Below are 15,613 nucleotides of genomic sequence, written 5' to 3' on the forward strand. Positions count from 1 at the left end.
GTGAATTCTGACTCGATTCGGGTATTCTTAGCGTAAACCTGCCTTAGAAATTAAACGACAATAAGATAAGTTAACGTTCAATCTAAGACAACCCTCATAGCTTGTAGTGAACACCTCCTTACTTATCAACCGAAAGCATCCTTTGATACTTAGTGCTCCAAATGGTTGGATCGGTGGGAGTCACCGACAAAAGAGATTCTGACACTCAAGTGAGTATACAATTGATTAAAGTATAAGATCCAACATATTTGATAGGTAAGCGAATTCTTTAAACATTTAGTCATTGATCCGATCCCTAAACAATGTACATGAATAAGAATTTATTCGAAAATGCATATCCATTTAATGTGATATGCTAGTACAGGATAAGTATGCGCGAGGTAGGAATAATGACTAAATGTCAGATTTTAGAGGTTTTATTTATTTAGTTTTTTTTATTTGAATAATATTGGTTTTTTTCTGTAATCTAATCTAAAGAAGATGAGGAATGATGATGACTGTGGGACCATGCGATCATGTACTGTTCCGGCATTTCCATTTTCCCATCTACAACGTTGTGCTGTGTGCAGAGTGCAGAGTGATATCGTGTTATCATGACATCCATCATCAACATAGGATCCTCAACGTTCGAACAAGCAAAACAATGGTTCATCGAGTCGACATCGTTTCGTGATAAACTAAGATTCCGAGACTCGAATTTCAAATGCACCGACAACACAGATCTCTTGGAATTGCTCAATTTTGAGGTAGGTACCCTTTATCTTTTGAATACATAATAACATGCTTGGTGATTGATTATCACTTGACCTTGTCGTTTAGATTGAAATTTTGTGGACTTTTATGATGTCTACGAGGTATTTAGTTATTCATATTTTGTTACATTCTTGTGATGCACATAATTACCATAAGTTACTTAGTGATTTAACAGATGAATGATTTGTCTCATTTTGATTGTTTATTTTCATTAACATATTGCAGTAGTTTCTTTTTCTTTCTTGAATTGTTGACCTGTATAATCTATTGGGGAACAATTGATTGAATTTGAAATGGGTAACACATAAATCTGGAAGTGATTGAAGGATAATGAGTATAATAATGTTCTTCAGATTAAGAATCTACTTCATCATGCTGAGCTTGATAAATATGACCACTGCTGTAACAATCCTACAACTTTGAACTTTGAAGTGCATATATTATTTTATTAACTTGTGACTGCTCATGTTCATAGTGGGAAAATCATAATCATATCCATTTGATTACTTGCAGTAGCAATTGGTTATTAAAATAGAGGTTTGCTGTTTGATGATAGATCGAACAATTCCGGGCTGAACATAACTCTTCTTATGAATTAAGATGAAATTTTGTTCACATTGTACTCAAATGACATCACAATATTGAAAAATTCTACAATACTATTGTAGTATGTAGTGTACTCCCCCTATTGAGACTGACAGATCTCTCAAGAACGGTTAACTTTTCCTTGTTTTTCAAATCTTTTAAATTTAAAATATAAGAAATTTGTAAATGTTTGTGAGAGAATGAACATGGAGTCTTTGGTACATGAGTCCGAAAATTTGCTCCCAAATATTAGACAATTGAAATTTCTCGTAGTTATATGTATCTAAGATGTTCTTTTATTTTGGTACAAAATCTGAAACTAGTATCTTTGAACTGCTGTTAATTAGGATTTTTACTTGGAAATTAGGGATTCTTGTGGGCTTCATTGCTTCTTCTCAAGGAGCAGGAAGAATTATTGCATACCATGTTATTTTGTGTCAAAGTTATCCAATGACTGTTGTGATTTTGTGGGGAAGGAGGAGGAGAAACATTAAAAGCTCGATCAGTTTACCATTAGAAAAAATGACACATCTCGATGCACTTTTTTTGTTGAAATAGCAACTTGCTACTTCAACCAAAATGCACCGGATGTGTTACTATTCTTTTTTTTATATACTTTTTAATCCTATTTTCATACTTTTTCACAGTAATCTAAACAAACTCTAAATCTTCATCATAAAAAAAAACAAGTGTAGAGATCCTTCCAGTTAGCTAAGTAGAAAGAGAAGACTAGAATGGCAAAAAGCTTACTTGAGGAGAATTTCACATTTCTAGGATGAAGGTTCTTAATTTCGGTTTTAATATTAGGATTGCAATTTGGTAACACTCATCCTCATGGAGCTTGATGGCTTTCTGTATACTACATAAGTTCCATCAAAACAGATCCTCATGGACCTATAGAGGAATGGATGAGTGTTACCAAATTGTAATTCTTGATGAGTGAATTTGGCGTCACCAAGGTATGACTATGATGGCTTTCTGTATAGTCTTGGCTAATTTTATTCACAGTGTTGGTATCTGTTTGGATTACTATTGCTATCTGTTTTGTCTCTAGAAATGGTGAATTGTTTTTTAGAGCTGCAGCTGATCTGATCAACTTTTATATTCACATCACACACAGCTTCTATTTCATCCCATTTTTACCCACTCTGTTTTTATATTTATCCTATTTTCCAATTACATAGCTTATAATATTCCAAGTGTATGTTTGTTTTGGTGTTAGTGCAAACGCAAACAGATTCAGGTCCCCTCCTACAGTGTTAAAAATATCTGCAGGGTGTCCAGTTCTAAATCCCACCCTTGAAAATCAATTATTTTGTTTGTCAATTAATATTGTTTAATCATCAAAATAAAATTCAAAGGCTAAGATCTCTACAATTGTAGTTTGTGTTCGAACTACAAAGGATCATGATCCAACGAAAATAATGTCACGTATCTCAAGATATCAACGAAGAAACTACAATTTGACACGTCAAGTTCATCGTGAATTGGAGAATCACGATGTTGCCACATTGAGTTTAAGAGTTCAATGAAAATCTAAATACACTAACTTCTCTCTCATCTGCCCTCATTTCTCTCAAAGTGAAGATGAGTGAATTTTTCGCCTGACTCAAATACTGGAAATTGTTGTGTGCATTTTAGAATACCCTTCTGGCTTACTTTCAACAGTATTAAATATTCACTATGATCACAGGAGATGGATTTTGCATCAAATTTGTGCATGTCCATTGCCCAAATGAATGTCAATTAAAATTTAAACCACTATGAAATGATGGAGGATCATATTGCACATTAAACTTGATCACAGTACTCGTGTCTACTTTGAGGAATTATCTACGATTACTTTACTTTTCCCATGGTCTCAATACTTTGGTTTTTGCAGGAATGAAGGTTTGAGGTATGAGGAGGCATTGGAACATTGACAGCATAAGTCAAGGAGAAGCAAATTTAGAGTACATCCAAACGATTTTTCCCATATCTCATCCAGTTTCCAAGACAAAAAAACAGTGCTAGTATTTTACAGTTGCACAACAATTGATGTGCTAAATAAATATTAGTCTCTATTCTTAATCAACAAAAAATGGAGCATGTGGACATTTTTCAACCGGGTAAGTTTAGGAAGACAGTGCATCAGCAAGAAGAGAATCTGAAGTGAATTAGTTGCATTCAACATTTCCATGAGACTTCATGAGAGCTAAATATCAAGATCATATTCAAAGATGATTATCTCCACTATCCCCTGTCCAGCAATTGTCCATGCAAGAATGGTTGTTCTCCATCTGTAATATGGAAACACAGTAAAAAGTTAAAACCATGTCCTTATTTGTGAAAAACCTACACATAGCATATAGGAGAATGAATTTACATTTCGTTTAACATTAAATGGATACAAGGTTCTACAAACAATATTTGATGAAAAACTAATAACCAATAAGATAGATGTTCGTTACAACTAAGAAGAATTTAAAATTTAATAATACAAAATTCGAACTATTTGCTAAATACACCAACATCATCGACAGTGTTTAGTCCTTGGCACTTTAATGGCGACCTCACCTATCACCACTAGTGCATACAAGCCTACCACTGAAACATAATATACACCACCTTCATTGATTGTCAAATAAGAAAACAGCATTTGTTTGCAAAGCGATTAAGTGTAAGAAATGCTCATTTTTTTATTTTATTTCAGAATCCCTTTCACTAAGCTGCAAAAATAAAACCAACTATTCTCTATGCTTCTCCCCCTCCCCCTTCATTTTTTCTTGGTTTCATGCTTCTTCCACTGCTCTGACCCGAAAAGCAAAAGTCTTTTCTTTAGTTAGAGAGTTGCTAAAATCTATTGTTGTGGCGATATCATAACAAAATTATGTTTTTTATTCAATTACATAAAAGCACTTTTTGTTACCTATATCCTAAACGGGAAAAATATGAGTTTGAATATACAATAGTATGCAGCAAGATAATGTAGACGTCTAAACTAATGATTACCACTTTCACCATCCGATGCATCTGCAATCCTTGCAATTGCATCAAGAAGCGCCTGCTCATGCTCCTACACAAACAATACAAGCGATAATTAGCGAATAAACAAGAAGCATAGAGGATGAAGGTTCAAAATACGGATTTGGCTCCTCACTGAGTCATTACCACCATTGATTGAGAAATCAATGTTTGAGATTTAAAGAATGTCATAATTTGTTAAACAAGGGAAGTATATGATCACAATCACAACCATTGACTTCAAAATTAATGGTTGTAGAGGAGCCAAATCCAAAAATACAGAACTTCATGATGGTTAGTCATCGTACTTTCAGCATTTGCTTTGCCTTCTCAAGCTCCATAGAATCTGGAGGACTCGTTGCAAAAACCCTCTCCACCTGTTATAACATCAATGTTATTAAAGACTGAAAATTTCCCTGTTTTTCTCTTTCTCAATGAGGTTGCATAGGCATGTGATATCTACTACCTCCTTAACAAGTGTATCTGTGTTCATCAACTCAATGTCATCGGATACTCTCTCTCCAATACCATTATTTTGAGGAGGGTGAAGTTCTTTTCTGGCCTGAAATCTGGGATGTCCTCTTCCTCTTCCAGCACCCAAAGTATCACCGCTACGGCTAAAGAATTTCTTAGCTCCACGACCTTGCCCACTATGTCCAATTCTATGGACTATGCCGGGATCTTCACCTTCCCATCGTATATCCTCAGGTGAAATCTGCATTTAACAAGGATTAAACATCTTTAAAAATAAAAGATGATTTTGGACAAATTCATATATCTACTAAGTCATCGAAATAGTCAAACCATTTGAGTTCATTTTTATCTTATGTACACCAGAAACTTGTTGCATAGTAACATACACTGAGCTAACATATTCAGAGCCTACGAAGGTTAAAGCACATGAAAAGAAATTACATAAAGAGAACATTTATGCTTATTTTCCCTAAACATGTTGTAACATCTTTTACAAATTCAATTTCAATTTCCCCAGTATTTTGTATAATAAATCTCAGGTACTTGAACTCTGAGAGTTGTGGTTGTTGTTTCCAATTTTTACTTCCAGAGTACTTACTATCACAATAAATTCTAAGAATCGTGGTGAATAGGAAAGGAAATTGGAAGCACTCACATTGAACTCCCAAAATTCTATTTCTAAGTGAAACTAACTCATGACTAATAATGTGAAATAGTCATAAAACAAACAGGCTCCAAAACCGAAGAGATTAAAAGATTTTTGGTCCTTGGTTCAACTTGATTATGATCAAATAGGAAACTGCACATAAATTATAAGTCCAGAGACTCTAAATATCCTAAAAACATTGCAAGTTTTAAAATTAACATCAGTTTGGGTTCAACTATTCCTGAATTCAATCCAAAAGCCAAGTGAAGAGTGATCTTGTACAACTAAATCATAGGAGTTCTTATAATAATTTTTGCTTAAAAAACTTAAATCTTAGCCTATATTGAGATTGTTTAGAAGTCCTACATTGATTAGAGATGTGGCCAGAATAATCCTTGTAAAGAGCAGAGCAACCCTAACCTCTAAGATTTAGCTTTAGAGGTAGAGTTAAGTCTAACCTAAGTTCAAATATCGTATCAGAGCCTACCCTCGTTCCACCCATATATGGCTGTTGAATATCTGTTAAGATTTTGTTTATTATTAGTCTTATCTCATAGAGATATAGTTAAGATTTGTTTTTCTATTTTAGATTAGTATCTATTAAATAGAGATGATATCTATTTAATTAGAGATAGGTTTAGATAGATTTAGTTTCTTTTTATCTCTTTGTTAGTCTATATATATTGTAGTTTTTAGTCAAGAATTAATCAATGAAATATACACAATAATTATTTCATCAAATTCAAGTTGGTATCAGAGCGAGTTTCAATCCTACCGCTGTGAGGGGGCTCCTCCCCCGTGAGCCCCTTCACGGGGGCTTTCCAAATCTCTTTGGATTTAATTTTCCTTGTACTTTGCTTCAGCTTGTTAGTTCTAGCCGTTTTCTTACGACTAGAACTAGTGATCCTTGTCACGTTCTTGGCCATCACCATTGACGTTCAACCACTGTCAAAGTTCCTCCACCGCCGTTTTCCGAAGTTGCTCAGAACGGATCGGAGGCACCTCCAACTTTTCCCTGAAGTGTCGCCGCCTGTATCTTGAGCAAGGTTGTTCCTTGAGTGTGCGAGTCTCATTGATTAGTGAATACTCAGAATCTGTGGTCGGAATTGATTCAACAATTGTTGATTCAAGAATTCTTGATTGGAATAACATAATAATTCTTCACTGCCAGCAACAGTATTGATTAAATAAAGTGGAATGTCAATGGAGCCTTGCATGATCATCAATTCATATATTCTGTGGGTTTTATGAATTATTGATTCATCACACCCCTGGTTGTTGTCCTTGTTTGTTGGGCTGGAATGTGATTTCAGATGCTGAATTTTCGGTATGGAAACCACAAAAAGATCCTTACATCTGTCGTGGTTTCTCAAAATCAGTTTTCCATAATTCATGTGTTCACATTGATGAAGCATTCGACCAGAGTAAGCGGTGAAGGGCAATTTCAAGTCTCTACAATTTCTGATTACCGCATTGCATACAGTAGCTTCTCTTCTCGAGTTAATCATATTTGTTACAAGCTAGCTTGAGGGGAAGATCTGGATATTGTTAAATATCTCAATAGAGACTACGGTCAGCCATCGCTTTACTCTGCACGTTTAATGATATCATTGTTGTCTCCACGGAAATATTCCTCCCTCGCCATGTGAACAAAAAAGAGTAGCCAACCAAAGGATGCCCGAATCCAAGGATAAACAGGTAGCGCTATAAATGCGATTACTTTGATAGTAATTAAGGTAACCAATATTGTTGGGCACAATTGAAGGATTATTACGTACTTGATAGACAAATCAAAAGTTCCACTATTGTTGGTATCAATAACAACACTGCAGACACTGCAGTTGAAAACGCGCGAAGTAAGACCACGAGGCCTGTGTTCATGTCATCAAACAAAACCTTTAGCAGAACAGACATTCCCTTGTAAGGGTAAACCAGAGAAAGAAATCCAGCCACACTTGAGGCAAGAAGAGAAGCAACACTAAGATATACCAATATAGCTGATGTTGAATAATATACCGCTCTAGGATCACCATATAGACCCTTCTTGACGGAAACTGCAAATCCGAATAAGAAAGACAATATAGTAAAAAGCAAAATAATCAGGGCCATTTGTTTGATGGTGAAAGCCATAGTGAAGTGGCTGCGATGGAAGAGAGGAACTACAATTTTTGATTGTTTGATTTGTCTATCAAGTACGTAATAATCCTTCAATTGTGCCCAACAATATTGGTTACCTTAATTACTATCAAAGTAATCGCATTTATAGCGCTACCTGTTTATCCTTGGATTCGGGCATCCTTTGGTTGGCTACTCTCTTTTTTGTTCACATGGCGAGGGAGGAATATTTTCGTGGAGACAACAATGATATCATTAAACGTGCAGAGGAAAGCGATGGCTGACCGTAGTCTCTATTGAGATATTTAACAATATCCAGATCTTCCCCTCAAGCTAGCTTGTAACAAATATGATTAACTCGAGAAGAGAAGCTACTGCATGCAATGCAGTAATCAGAAATTGTAGAGACTTGAAGCTACTACATTGTTCTCGCTGGTCCTATTTGTGTTTCAGCCAGGTTTGGTTTTTAAGGTGATGTGTGTTGTAGCGCCACCGTTAATGGTCGTCCGGTCTTCCTCTTCCAGTTTGGTTCGTGGGTGTGTTTTCTCATCTGCGATGTTTCTAGCTGTTTGAGATCTTAGTTTGCGTCTCACGGTTCGAGATGCTCTTATTACATTGATCCTAACTTTATGCAATTTGGTTTTGAAGGTGACAGTGTCACCTTGTTTGTTTTGTCTCGATTGTTTGGTTTTCTGGTTTTAGGGCTTCAGCGAGGCTGAAACACAAATAGGACCAGCGAGAACAATGCAGCGGATCAATACAATTAGATTCAACCTGACGCTTCTGCCTCTCCCAAAAACATTAGCACAAACTGGATTATGGAGAAATAGGAAAGCAAAGGAACACAACAATCTGATTCAGATTGTTGGATACTCCAAAACACGCTGCTATTAAACAATCACCATATAAGCATCATTCTTGGATACAACCTCCACCGAACCAGCGGCGTTTGAGAGTTGTCTGTGTCAAAGTTGACACCATTGTTTGTCTTAGAACCCATCAATCGATCGACCTCAAGTATGTTTTATTTCTGTGTGGTTGTTGTTGGTGAGTTGTTGCTTCAGCCTTGTTTTGTTTTCGGGCGTATTGTTGCTGGTTTTTCGCCCTTGTTTGCTGGCTCAGCTACCCTACGACACTCTAGAGGAATTGGTTTTTGTCTTGCATCAATTTTAACCAGATCAAGTATGAGAAGTTGTCTTTTGTCGGCCCATGGATTTACTAGAAGTTTGAAAGGTCAATTCAGAGATTCGCGAAGACCGTCATTATTAAGGGATATCTATTAAGATAATTTTCTTCTTGGGTTAGATTTGTTACAAGCTTAAAGCTAAGTAAGCTTTAGCTTGAGGGGGAGTGTTGAATATCTGTTAAGATTTAGTTTATTATTAGTCTTATCTCATAGAGATATAGTTAAGATTTGTTTATCTATTTTAGATTAGTATTTATTTAAATAGAGATGATATCTATTTAATTAGAGATAGGTTTAGATAGATTTAGTTTCTTTTTATCTCTTTGTTAGTCTATATATATTGTAGTTTTTAGTCAAGTATTAATCAATGAAATATACACAATAATTATTTCAACAAATTCAAGTATGGCCACCCGCAGATGCTTTTCATTCATGTAAATTTAATGCTCCAGATGCCCAGTTTAGAAGTCTCACATTGACTAGAGATACTGCCAGAAGATTCCTTATAAATGGTAGAGTTCTAAGCTAGATTTTGGGATAGATTAAGCCTAACCCAAATTCAAAAAGAGATTATGAAATATAATAATGTTCGAAATCCTTCTCAATTATCAAAATTCCTCATCACAGTTTTTTTCTCCTAAAAGCTCCATGCTTCCTAAAATTAAAGAACAAATATTTTACATGACTCTAATCTGATGTTGAGTCAGGATGTTTCATTCCCTATGATTTTTTAGTAGTAATTTATTCCCTGAATCAGGATATTTTTTTCTCCTAAAAGCCCTTAGCTTCCTAAAGTTAAAGAACTCAAATATTTTACATTACTCTAATCTGATATGAAGCAAATCATAGGGAATAAATACCTCTTTGAGATCAACCCATTCCCAAGTCTCATTTGCTTTATTAATATCATAAACCAATGCGTGCCGGCCCTGCAAAGAAGCAAACAACAAAACGAAATTTAAAAAAGAAACTCTGAAAAGTTATCAACTGTTATTCAATGCTTTAAGCATTGTTATTTCTATATGGATTTTGGAAGGGAGTGAGTTTTATGTATATTTGAAGAGGTTACTGACATTGAAGACATATCCTATACTAGATGAAATAAATGCAAATAAGTCTGCACACTTTTCCATTTACTGTAAACTGTACAAGGGGAAAAGAAACCCCCAGAAAAGTGGAACTGTACAGAGCCACCTTAACTTTAAGCCTTTAGCTAATAAACACCTTCAGCTTTTAATCCCAATTAATCCTTAAACTTTATTTATCATTACAATACTTTTATTAACTTGGGGACAACTCATAATGGTGAACAAATCATCAAATAATATGATTTTTAAAATAAAAAAAAGTAAATGATAAGTTCAGAGTAGATAAGGAAGAAAAAAGTAAGTTTGTTCACTATTAATATACATGTTAACTTTTAAATTGACAGAAGGATCTACTATAACAATAGGTTTAAACTTGAAGGTGTCTATTTGCAAAAGGCAATTAAGTTTAAGGTGTCTCTATGCTCCCCCCCCCCCTTCTGGGAAAGAAAACAAAAAAAGGGTCTTACATGTGGGGGTAAAAGTAAGACTTATCCGCATCAGCGTTGTCAAATCATGATTCTACCTAGATTTGACAGTTCCTAATACACATACCTCAGCAGCGTTGTAATCAGTTATGACAGCCTCGTAAAAGTGATTGTCTTCAGGCCATCTCGTCCAAACCTTCTTCCCGACCAATGGATCAAAAGCAGCTGCATCAGCAGTTGCATTAGATGCAAGAGCACCAGAAGAACTGCGATTCATGAAATGCCTACCTCCAGTTGGTGCCGTAGAAGCATACTGCATAGACTTCACTGAAGACAAACCAGGCAATGACTGACCCTGGCACCAAAATTGGCAGCAAAAAAATTGGACGTCAATAATTTACTTTTCAAGTAAAGAATTTAAGTGCAATGCAATTACGCTTTCAGCATTGGATCGGAAAGCACCGCTTACATTTGAAGCAGTAAATATGAATATACTAATAATGCTGTTAAAGTCCAAATCACATAACATACAAGAAAAGATGGCGTACCGAATGGGTAGTCTTCTGCTTTTTGCGAGATGCTGAAACAGTTGGACTAGGTAAAATGTCATGAACAGGTTGAGATGTAGTGCGCCTTGCAGGTTGGTAACAATCAGTTTGTCTCCATTCCCTGAATGCATCATCCATCATATAACGTGGTAAAAGTAGAAGCAGAAAAACTGTCAATATGTTTTTCTTGTTACAAGTACAACTACTCAAAGAATTACAATACCTTATTCGGTGAATTATTTCATCAGCATTAACCCTGGAAAGAAGTTCCCTGTGTTCATCATCTGAAACCCTCAATTCTCTTCTAAGCTCAGTGATCACACCTTCCTTCTCCTGATAAATACGTAAGTAAAATAGACAAGGTAAATCTTCATTGCAGGAGAATACAAAGATAATATAGAAGAAACGGAGGAAACTAAAGAAGATACCCAAGTAAGAGCATCAGACTGAGCTTTGAAAGCACGCAATACAGCAGAGTATGCTTCCTGCTCAAGTAGATGAATTTGAACCTCCATGTCATATACAATCTAGTGTCTGGAATTGAAGCTAGAAAAGATTCTTTATCGCCTGCAACACTGCTACCTCTGAGAACTCTATTCTGATTTGAGGGAGAAAAATCATTGTCAGTACCTGGAATAGTTTATGAAAAAGGAACTTACATACATGGGAAAAAACCAAAGATGATATGAATGAGAATTTGCAAATTTTTTCTTAAAAATATTTATTCATGCATTCCACATAGTAAAAATCGCAAAAGTGAATGCTGATGAGACAAACATTTCTTGGTTCTAGAAAAAAGGACTCTTCGTTTAAATGTTCTTTTCCAATTTTATCTATGATCTCACAGTAGCAATTATCTATCCCTCCCCTTAACTATACATTTCATTCTCATTTTAAAGGTCATTGAAAAAAAATTAGCACCTTTAAAATGATCAATTTCAGGCAATGCGCGTCTAAACATGTAATTCAACTTACAAGTAAACAAAAAACACTGATAGAAAATATGAGCAAGCCTCTATTGTATTCATAGGTTATGCACAGTTGCACACCATCTACTTTAGAAGGGTTTATTTTGATGGAGTGAAGTTCAATATATGAAACTGTGAAGGTTCTGCAAAACAACTTTAGAAGAGTCATGCACCAAGGCTGCACTTTGTAATTGCTAGAATTGCTAGAACATCCTGTAGATTTCAATTAACATGTATAGTAATTGATACTTCATTGCAAGTTTGCCTACCCTAAACTTCTTGTTATATTTGGTTCCTACACAATACCCACATCTCTAGCTTTGGCCCCTAGTCAACTTGTTTTGATAATTTAATTTAGAACGCTGCATGCCACAAAAAACCAATCCACTTAAGAAATTCCATAGTATAATTTGTTGCAATGAATTCTAACTTCAGGCATTCATAATCATACATAAGTGCCGCATGCAGAAAATACCAATCAAAGAATTCCTATTTTAATACACTTGGTTCAAGCTCTGTCCCTGTGATGTAGCACACCACATAAAACTGAACTCACTAAGAGTTTGTAAACACTTCACACCAATTTGTATTTTGCTGCCCCTCTATTCTATTGTTAAATATTCATAAAACTACTAAGTACATGCCCAAACCAACAGAAGGTCATTTTTTGAATAATAATCACCAGAAATTTCTTATACATAAGAGACATTAGACGAGTAAAATGGCAGTCAACCCCAAACCCGGTATGGCAGTACCCATAAAAAACATCACCAGGGGTAGGATTTCACCTATCAAATGAGTTTGTGCCTTAGCATAGCATGGGTAATTGCAGGTAGGGGTGCAGATGAGGCTACCATAATACCCCACCCTACCACTACCCGCAAAACATTTATCTGTCTTCAATTAGGATTTAAAATACTTATAAATTTTTTGATAAAAAATCAGGGTTATGGTACGGGTACAAGATTTTAAATAATTTGTAAGCATTTTATAATTAGAAATTGGGTGACCTTTGAATGATTTTTCAATTGAGTTCAATTTTTTACTTTTAATGCTTTTTACGTTTATTTTTATTATTTATATTAGTAGTGAAATTGCATTTTAGTTTTACAAGTTTGTCAAGATGGGTGATGGGAATGGGCAAGGTTTCAAATCATGGTCTGTGACGGTGATTATGGCCACAATGTTAGGGTTCTAAATGTCTCTGCAACTGCATTACGACCATAATTATGGCCGCATCAATAGTTTTTATTTGTAATCCAATCAAAACTTTGAGTCTGTAGATAAGACTATATGGTTACAGGAGGTTAATGCTAGTACACTACATATATTAAAGCTGTTAGCACAACATGACATAGGTACTTGTTCTCTCCAAAACTACAGATGGGGCTAGACTCAGTGACAAGCACACAACCTAGCTCCCAGTATTAGTGTTAGAGTGAACATGCCTTCATCCCTGTTGTCTTGGGTTTCTTATTAGATTAAGACTGCCCTTTGGGCTTTTAGCTTTTTTGTGCTACGTGATTTATTAGGTCCTTAAATTGCATAATGAAGAATTAGTGATTGTACATGTTACGACCGGCGGCTATTTATTTGGGGGTTACGTCGTTATTGAATTTACATATGGCACACATGTTTGTTTGACCTCGAGTATCTCCTAGTGTTGAGTTTTATCATGAAGTGTCACCCCGTAATCTGGACCGAATTATTGCAGGAGTGGCTCAGTGTTTAGACCAGGCTACCGTGAGCAGCAGCTCGCTAGGCACAATACCGATATGGGTATTTCTTTTAAGTGGTTTTTTTAACATGCAATTATGTAGACTACCCTAGTTATTGTTGTAAACATAAGCAAGAACACTAATAAAAGGTTCCTACTCGCTATCTCCTAACTTCTTCGTCCATCTATCCAACCAATTAAATTCAGTTTTCATGCCCCCCACCCCATAAGCTATTTCTTCTACATTCTGATAGTGCCAGTACAAGCAATCAATCCCCCACCCCCAAACAACAAAAGGGGTTATAGCTAAACCCTAGCTACACATTTTATGCATGAATTTACAACTGTACAACATGCAATTTCATGGAAAGTTCCCAAATTTAATTATCTACAGCATAAGATAACAACCAACTAGCAGGCTAGACAAACCTCATATACAACAAATTCAAAATAACAAAACAAATCAAGACGAAAAGAAACATTTTTCTACTTTCTAGACAACAAGTTGACAACAGTAGTTGAAATTCAATCCGCTCGAAAGAAAAAAAAACCCAAACCCTAGCATGTTCCTTCGTCGAATTACGAGGAAAAAAAAACAGAGAGACTCACCGTCAGTGTCGCGAATTTCACAGTCCATAAAAGTGTGCGAAGCGAAGCAATGCGTTTCCGTTTGACAAGGACGAAGGTTTTAGAGAAAAAAGAGAATGGGTTTTAGGTTCGAGAGACAGGGTCAGAGGAACAAAGAGTGTATGTATCTATCTCACCTCGTACAAGTTAAGCAGGGGAGTGTTGGCGTGAGTAGACACAAAAAAAAGTGAACAAGAGAAACAATGTTTTTGTTTTGTTTTGTTTTGTTTAGTGAGAACTGGTGTGTCTGTCTCTCTTTATAAATATAGCTGGTGAGGTGGGCTATTCGGGTAAAGGGCTTTCTCTGTGTCGGCCCTTGTGGAAAAGACTTCCTCCTTTTAAGGAAATAACACGTTGACTTGGACTACAAATAATATGCTCAACTAAATAAGGTCTTGTTTGGGTAAATAATAAGTGATAATTAAGGGTTCATTCAATAAGCACTTATTATATAAGAGCTTTTGTTATAATCACTTAAACTAGTGTTTTTTACCCGCGCGTTGCACGGGAAATATGTCTATTGTATTTGATACATTAATTAATACTTTGATTATTAAAAATATATTAAACAACGAATGAAATAGAAAAGTCAAAATTGATGAGTAAAGTGGAGATAAAAACTTCTCTTCTAAGCCCGATTGAGACCAAGAGGAACTCGTTTCACATTCTTCGTAAATATGAAGACGATAACTGTAAGGCCCAAGTTTTAACGCTTTGGATAAGTGAATAAAATAAAAGAGTTTATTTGATTAAGATAAATTTGTGAAGGAAAAAGGTTCAGGAAAAGTCCAAGAATTTATCGAAAAACCGATAAGAGTTATAGCACGACTAACATACGCTTAATCCTAGGTCAAAGGTATTAGTGAATAGTTAATTTACGCTTTAGGACATGATGGAAACTAATTCCAAAAATCCTCAGAGAAATGTTAGAACTTCTCTTTTCCGTCCTTAAACAATCATTTCGATGCGAAATCCTGGAAAGTACGAACGTCAAATTCCAATTCTCGGAAGTTTGCCGAAACGGAATCCCTGATAGTTCGAGAAAACCTAAGATCGACAGACGATGAAGACTTTTTCTATTCGGAGTTGCAAAAGAAGATTCCACCCGCGGTCTCCTATTTCTCTCGTCATTCCTAATCTTTCTTCAGAAGGAAGTTTTCTCATCCGACGATCACTGCAAAAAGTAGTTTTTCGGGATAATCCGACTTACACCGACTTATGCCGATTTTGGATCTTTTGGTTTAATTCCAAGAATCCTGTTTTGAGTTCTGGAATTCTGTCGCCAGAACCTATCTTAGAATGCGCAGAGGAACGCGCAGGAAAAATCGGAATCGCAAAAAAATCATTTTTCCGTTTTTTCCAAAACCTATAAATAGCTTGAAAATTAGATTTTTTGCAAAAATACCCATTTCCCTCCCCCAAAACCGTGAGCAGCTAGAGAGAAAGGGATTTTCGCGAATCTTTGCCCGTTTTCTTCA

General features: G+C 35.6%; 1 protein-coding gene and 1 long non-coding RNA gene across 6 annotated transcripts; one reads left to right on the forward strand and one right to left on the reverse strand.

Annotated features, from left to right (window-relative positions):
• The first annotated feature begins 381 nt into the window (after positions 1-381).
• LOC130717744 (uncharacterized) lies at positions 382-3,714 on the forward strand. Its single transcript, XR_009012383.1, has 2 exons — positions 382-746; positions 3,221-3,714. It is a non-coding gene; the product is annotated as an uncharacterized LOC130717744 (long non-coding RNA).
• LOC130717743 (protein EMSY-LIKE 1-like) lies at positions 3,285-14,359 on the reverse strand. Of its 5 annotated transcripts, XM_057568094.1 has the most exons (11): positions 14,118-14,359; positions 11,252-11,421; positions 11,047-11,156; positions 10,824-10,944; positions 10,564-10,630; positions 10,403-10,500; positions 9,623-9,691; positions 4,808-5,056; positions 4,650-4,718; positions 4,330-4,393; positions 3,285-3,617 (listed from the first exon to the last, which is right to left on the reverse strand). In XM_057568094.1, the coding sequence occupies exons 2-11, from the start codon at positions 11,336-11,338 to the stop codon at positions 3,571-3,573; spliced, it is 981 nt and encodes a 326-aa protein (XP_057424077.1). In that variant the 5' UTR covers positions 11,339-11,421; positions 14,118-14,359; the 3' UTR covers positions 3,285-3,570. The 5 variants fall into 5 exon arrangements, with proteins under 5 accessions (XP_057424077.1, XP_057424074.1, XP_057424073.1 ...); XM_057568091.1 differs by having other exon boundaries at positions 10,403-10,630; positions 11,252-11,416; XM_057568090.1 differs by having other exon boundaries at positions 10,403-10,630.
• Between the last annotated feature and the right edge of the window lie 1,254 nt (positions 14,360-15,613).

The sequence above is a fragment of the Lotus japonicus genome, chromosome 5 (genome assembly GCF_012489685.1).
Source record: "Lotus japonicus ecotype B-129 chromosome 5, LjGifu_v1.2".
In the NCBI taxonomy this organism is placed as follows: Eukaryota; Viridiplantae; Streptophyta; class Magnoliopsida; order Fabales; family Fabaceae; genus Lotus; species Lotus japonicus.

What these genes read in the sequence shown, in the direction of transcription:
- LOC130717743 (XM_057568091.1), bottom strand. Translation starts at nt 11,338, where the DNA reads ATGGAGGTTCAAATTCATCTACTTGAGCAGGAAGCATACTCTGCTGTA. An exon ending in AGTCTGATGCTCTTACTTGG is followed by an intron (nt 11,157 to 11,251) that starts GTATCTTCTTTA and finishes CGTATTTATCAG; the next exon opens with GAGAAGGAAGGTGTGATCAC. An exon ending in CAGATACACTTGTTAAGGAG is followed by an intron (nt 4,719 to 4,807) that starts GTAGTAGATATC and finishes ATGTTATAACAG; the next exon opens with GTGGAGAGGGTTTTTGCAAC.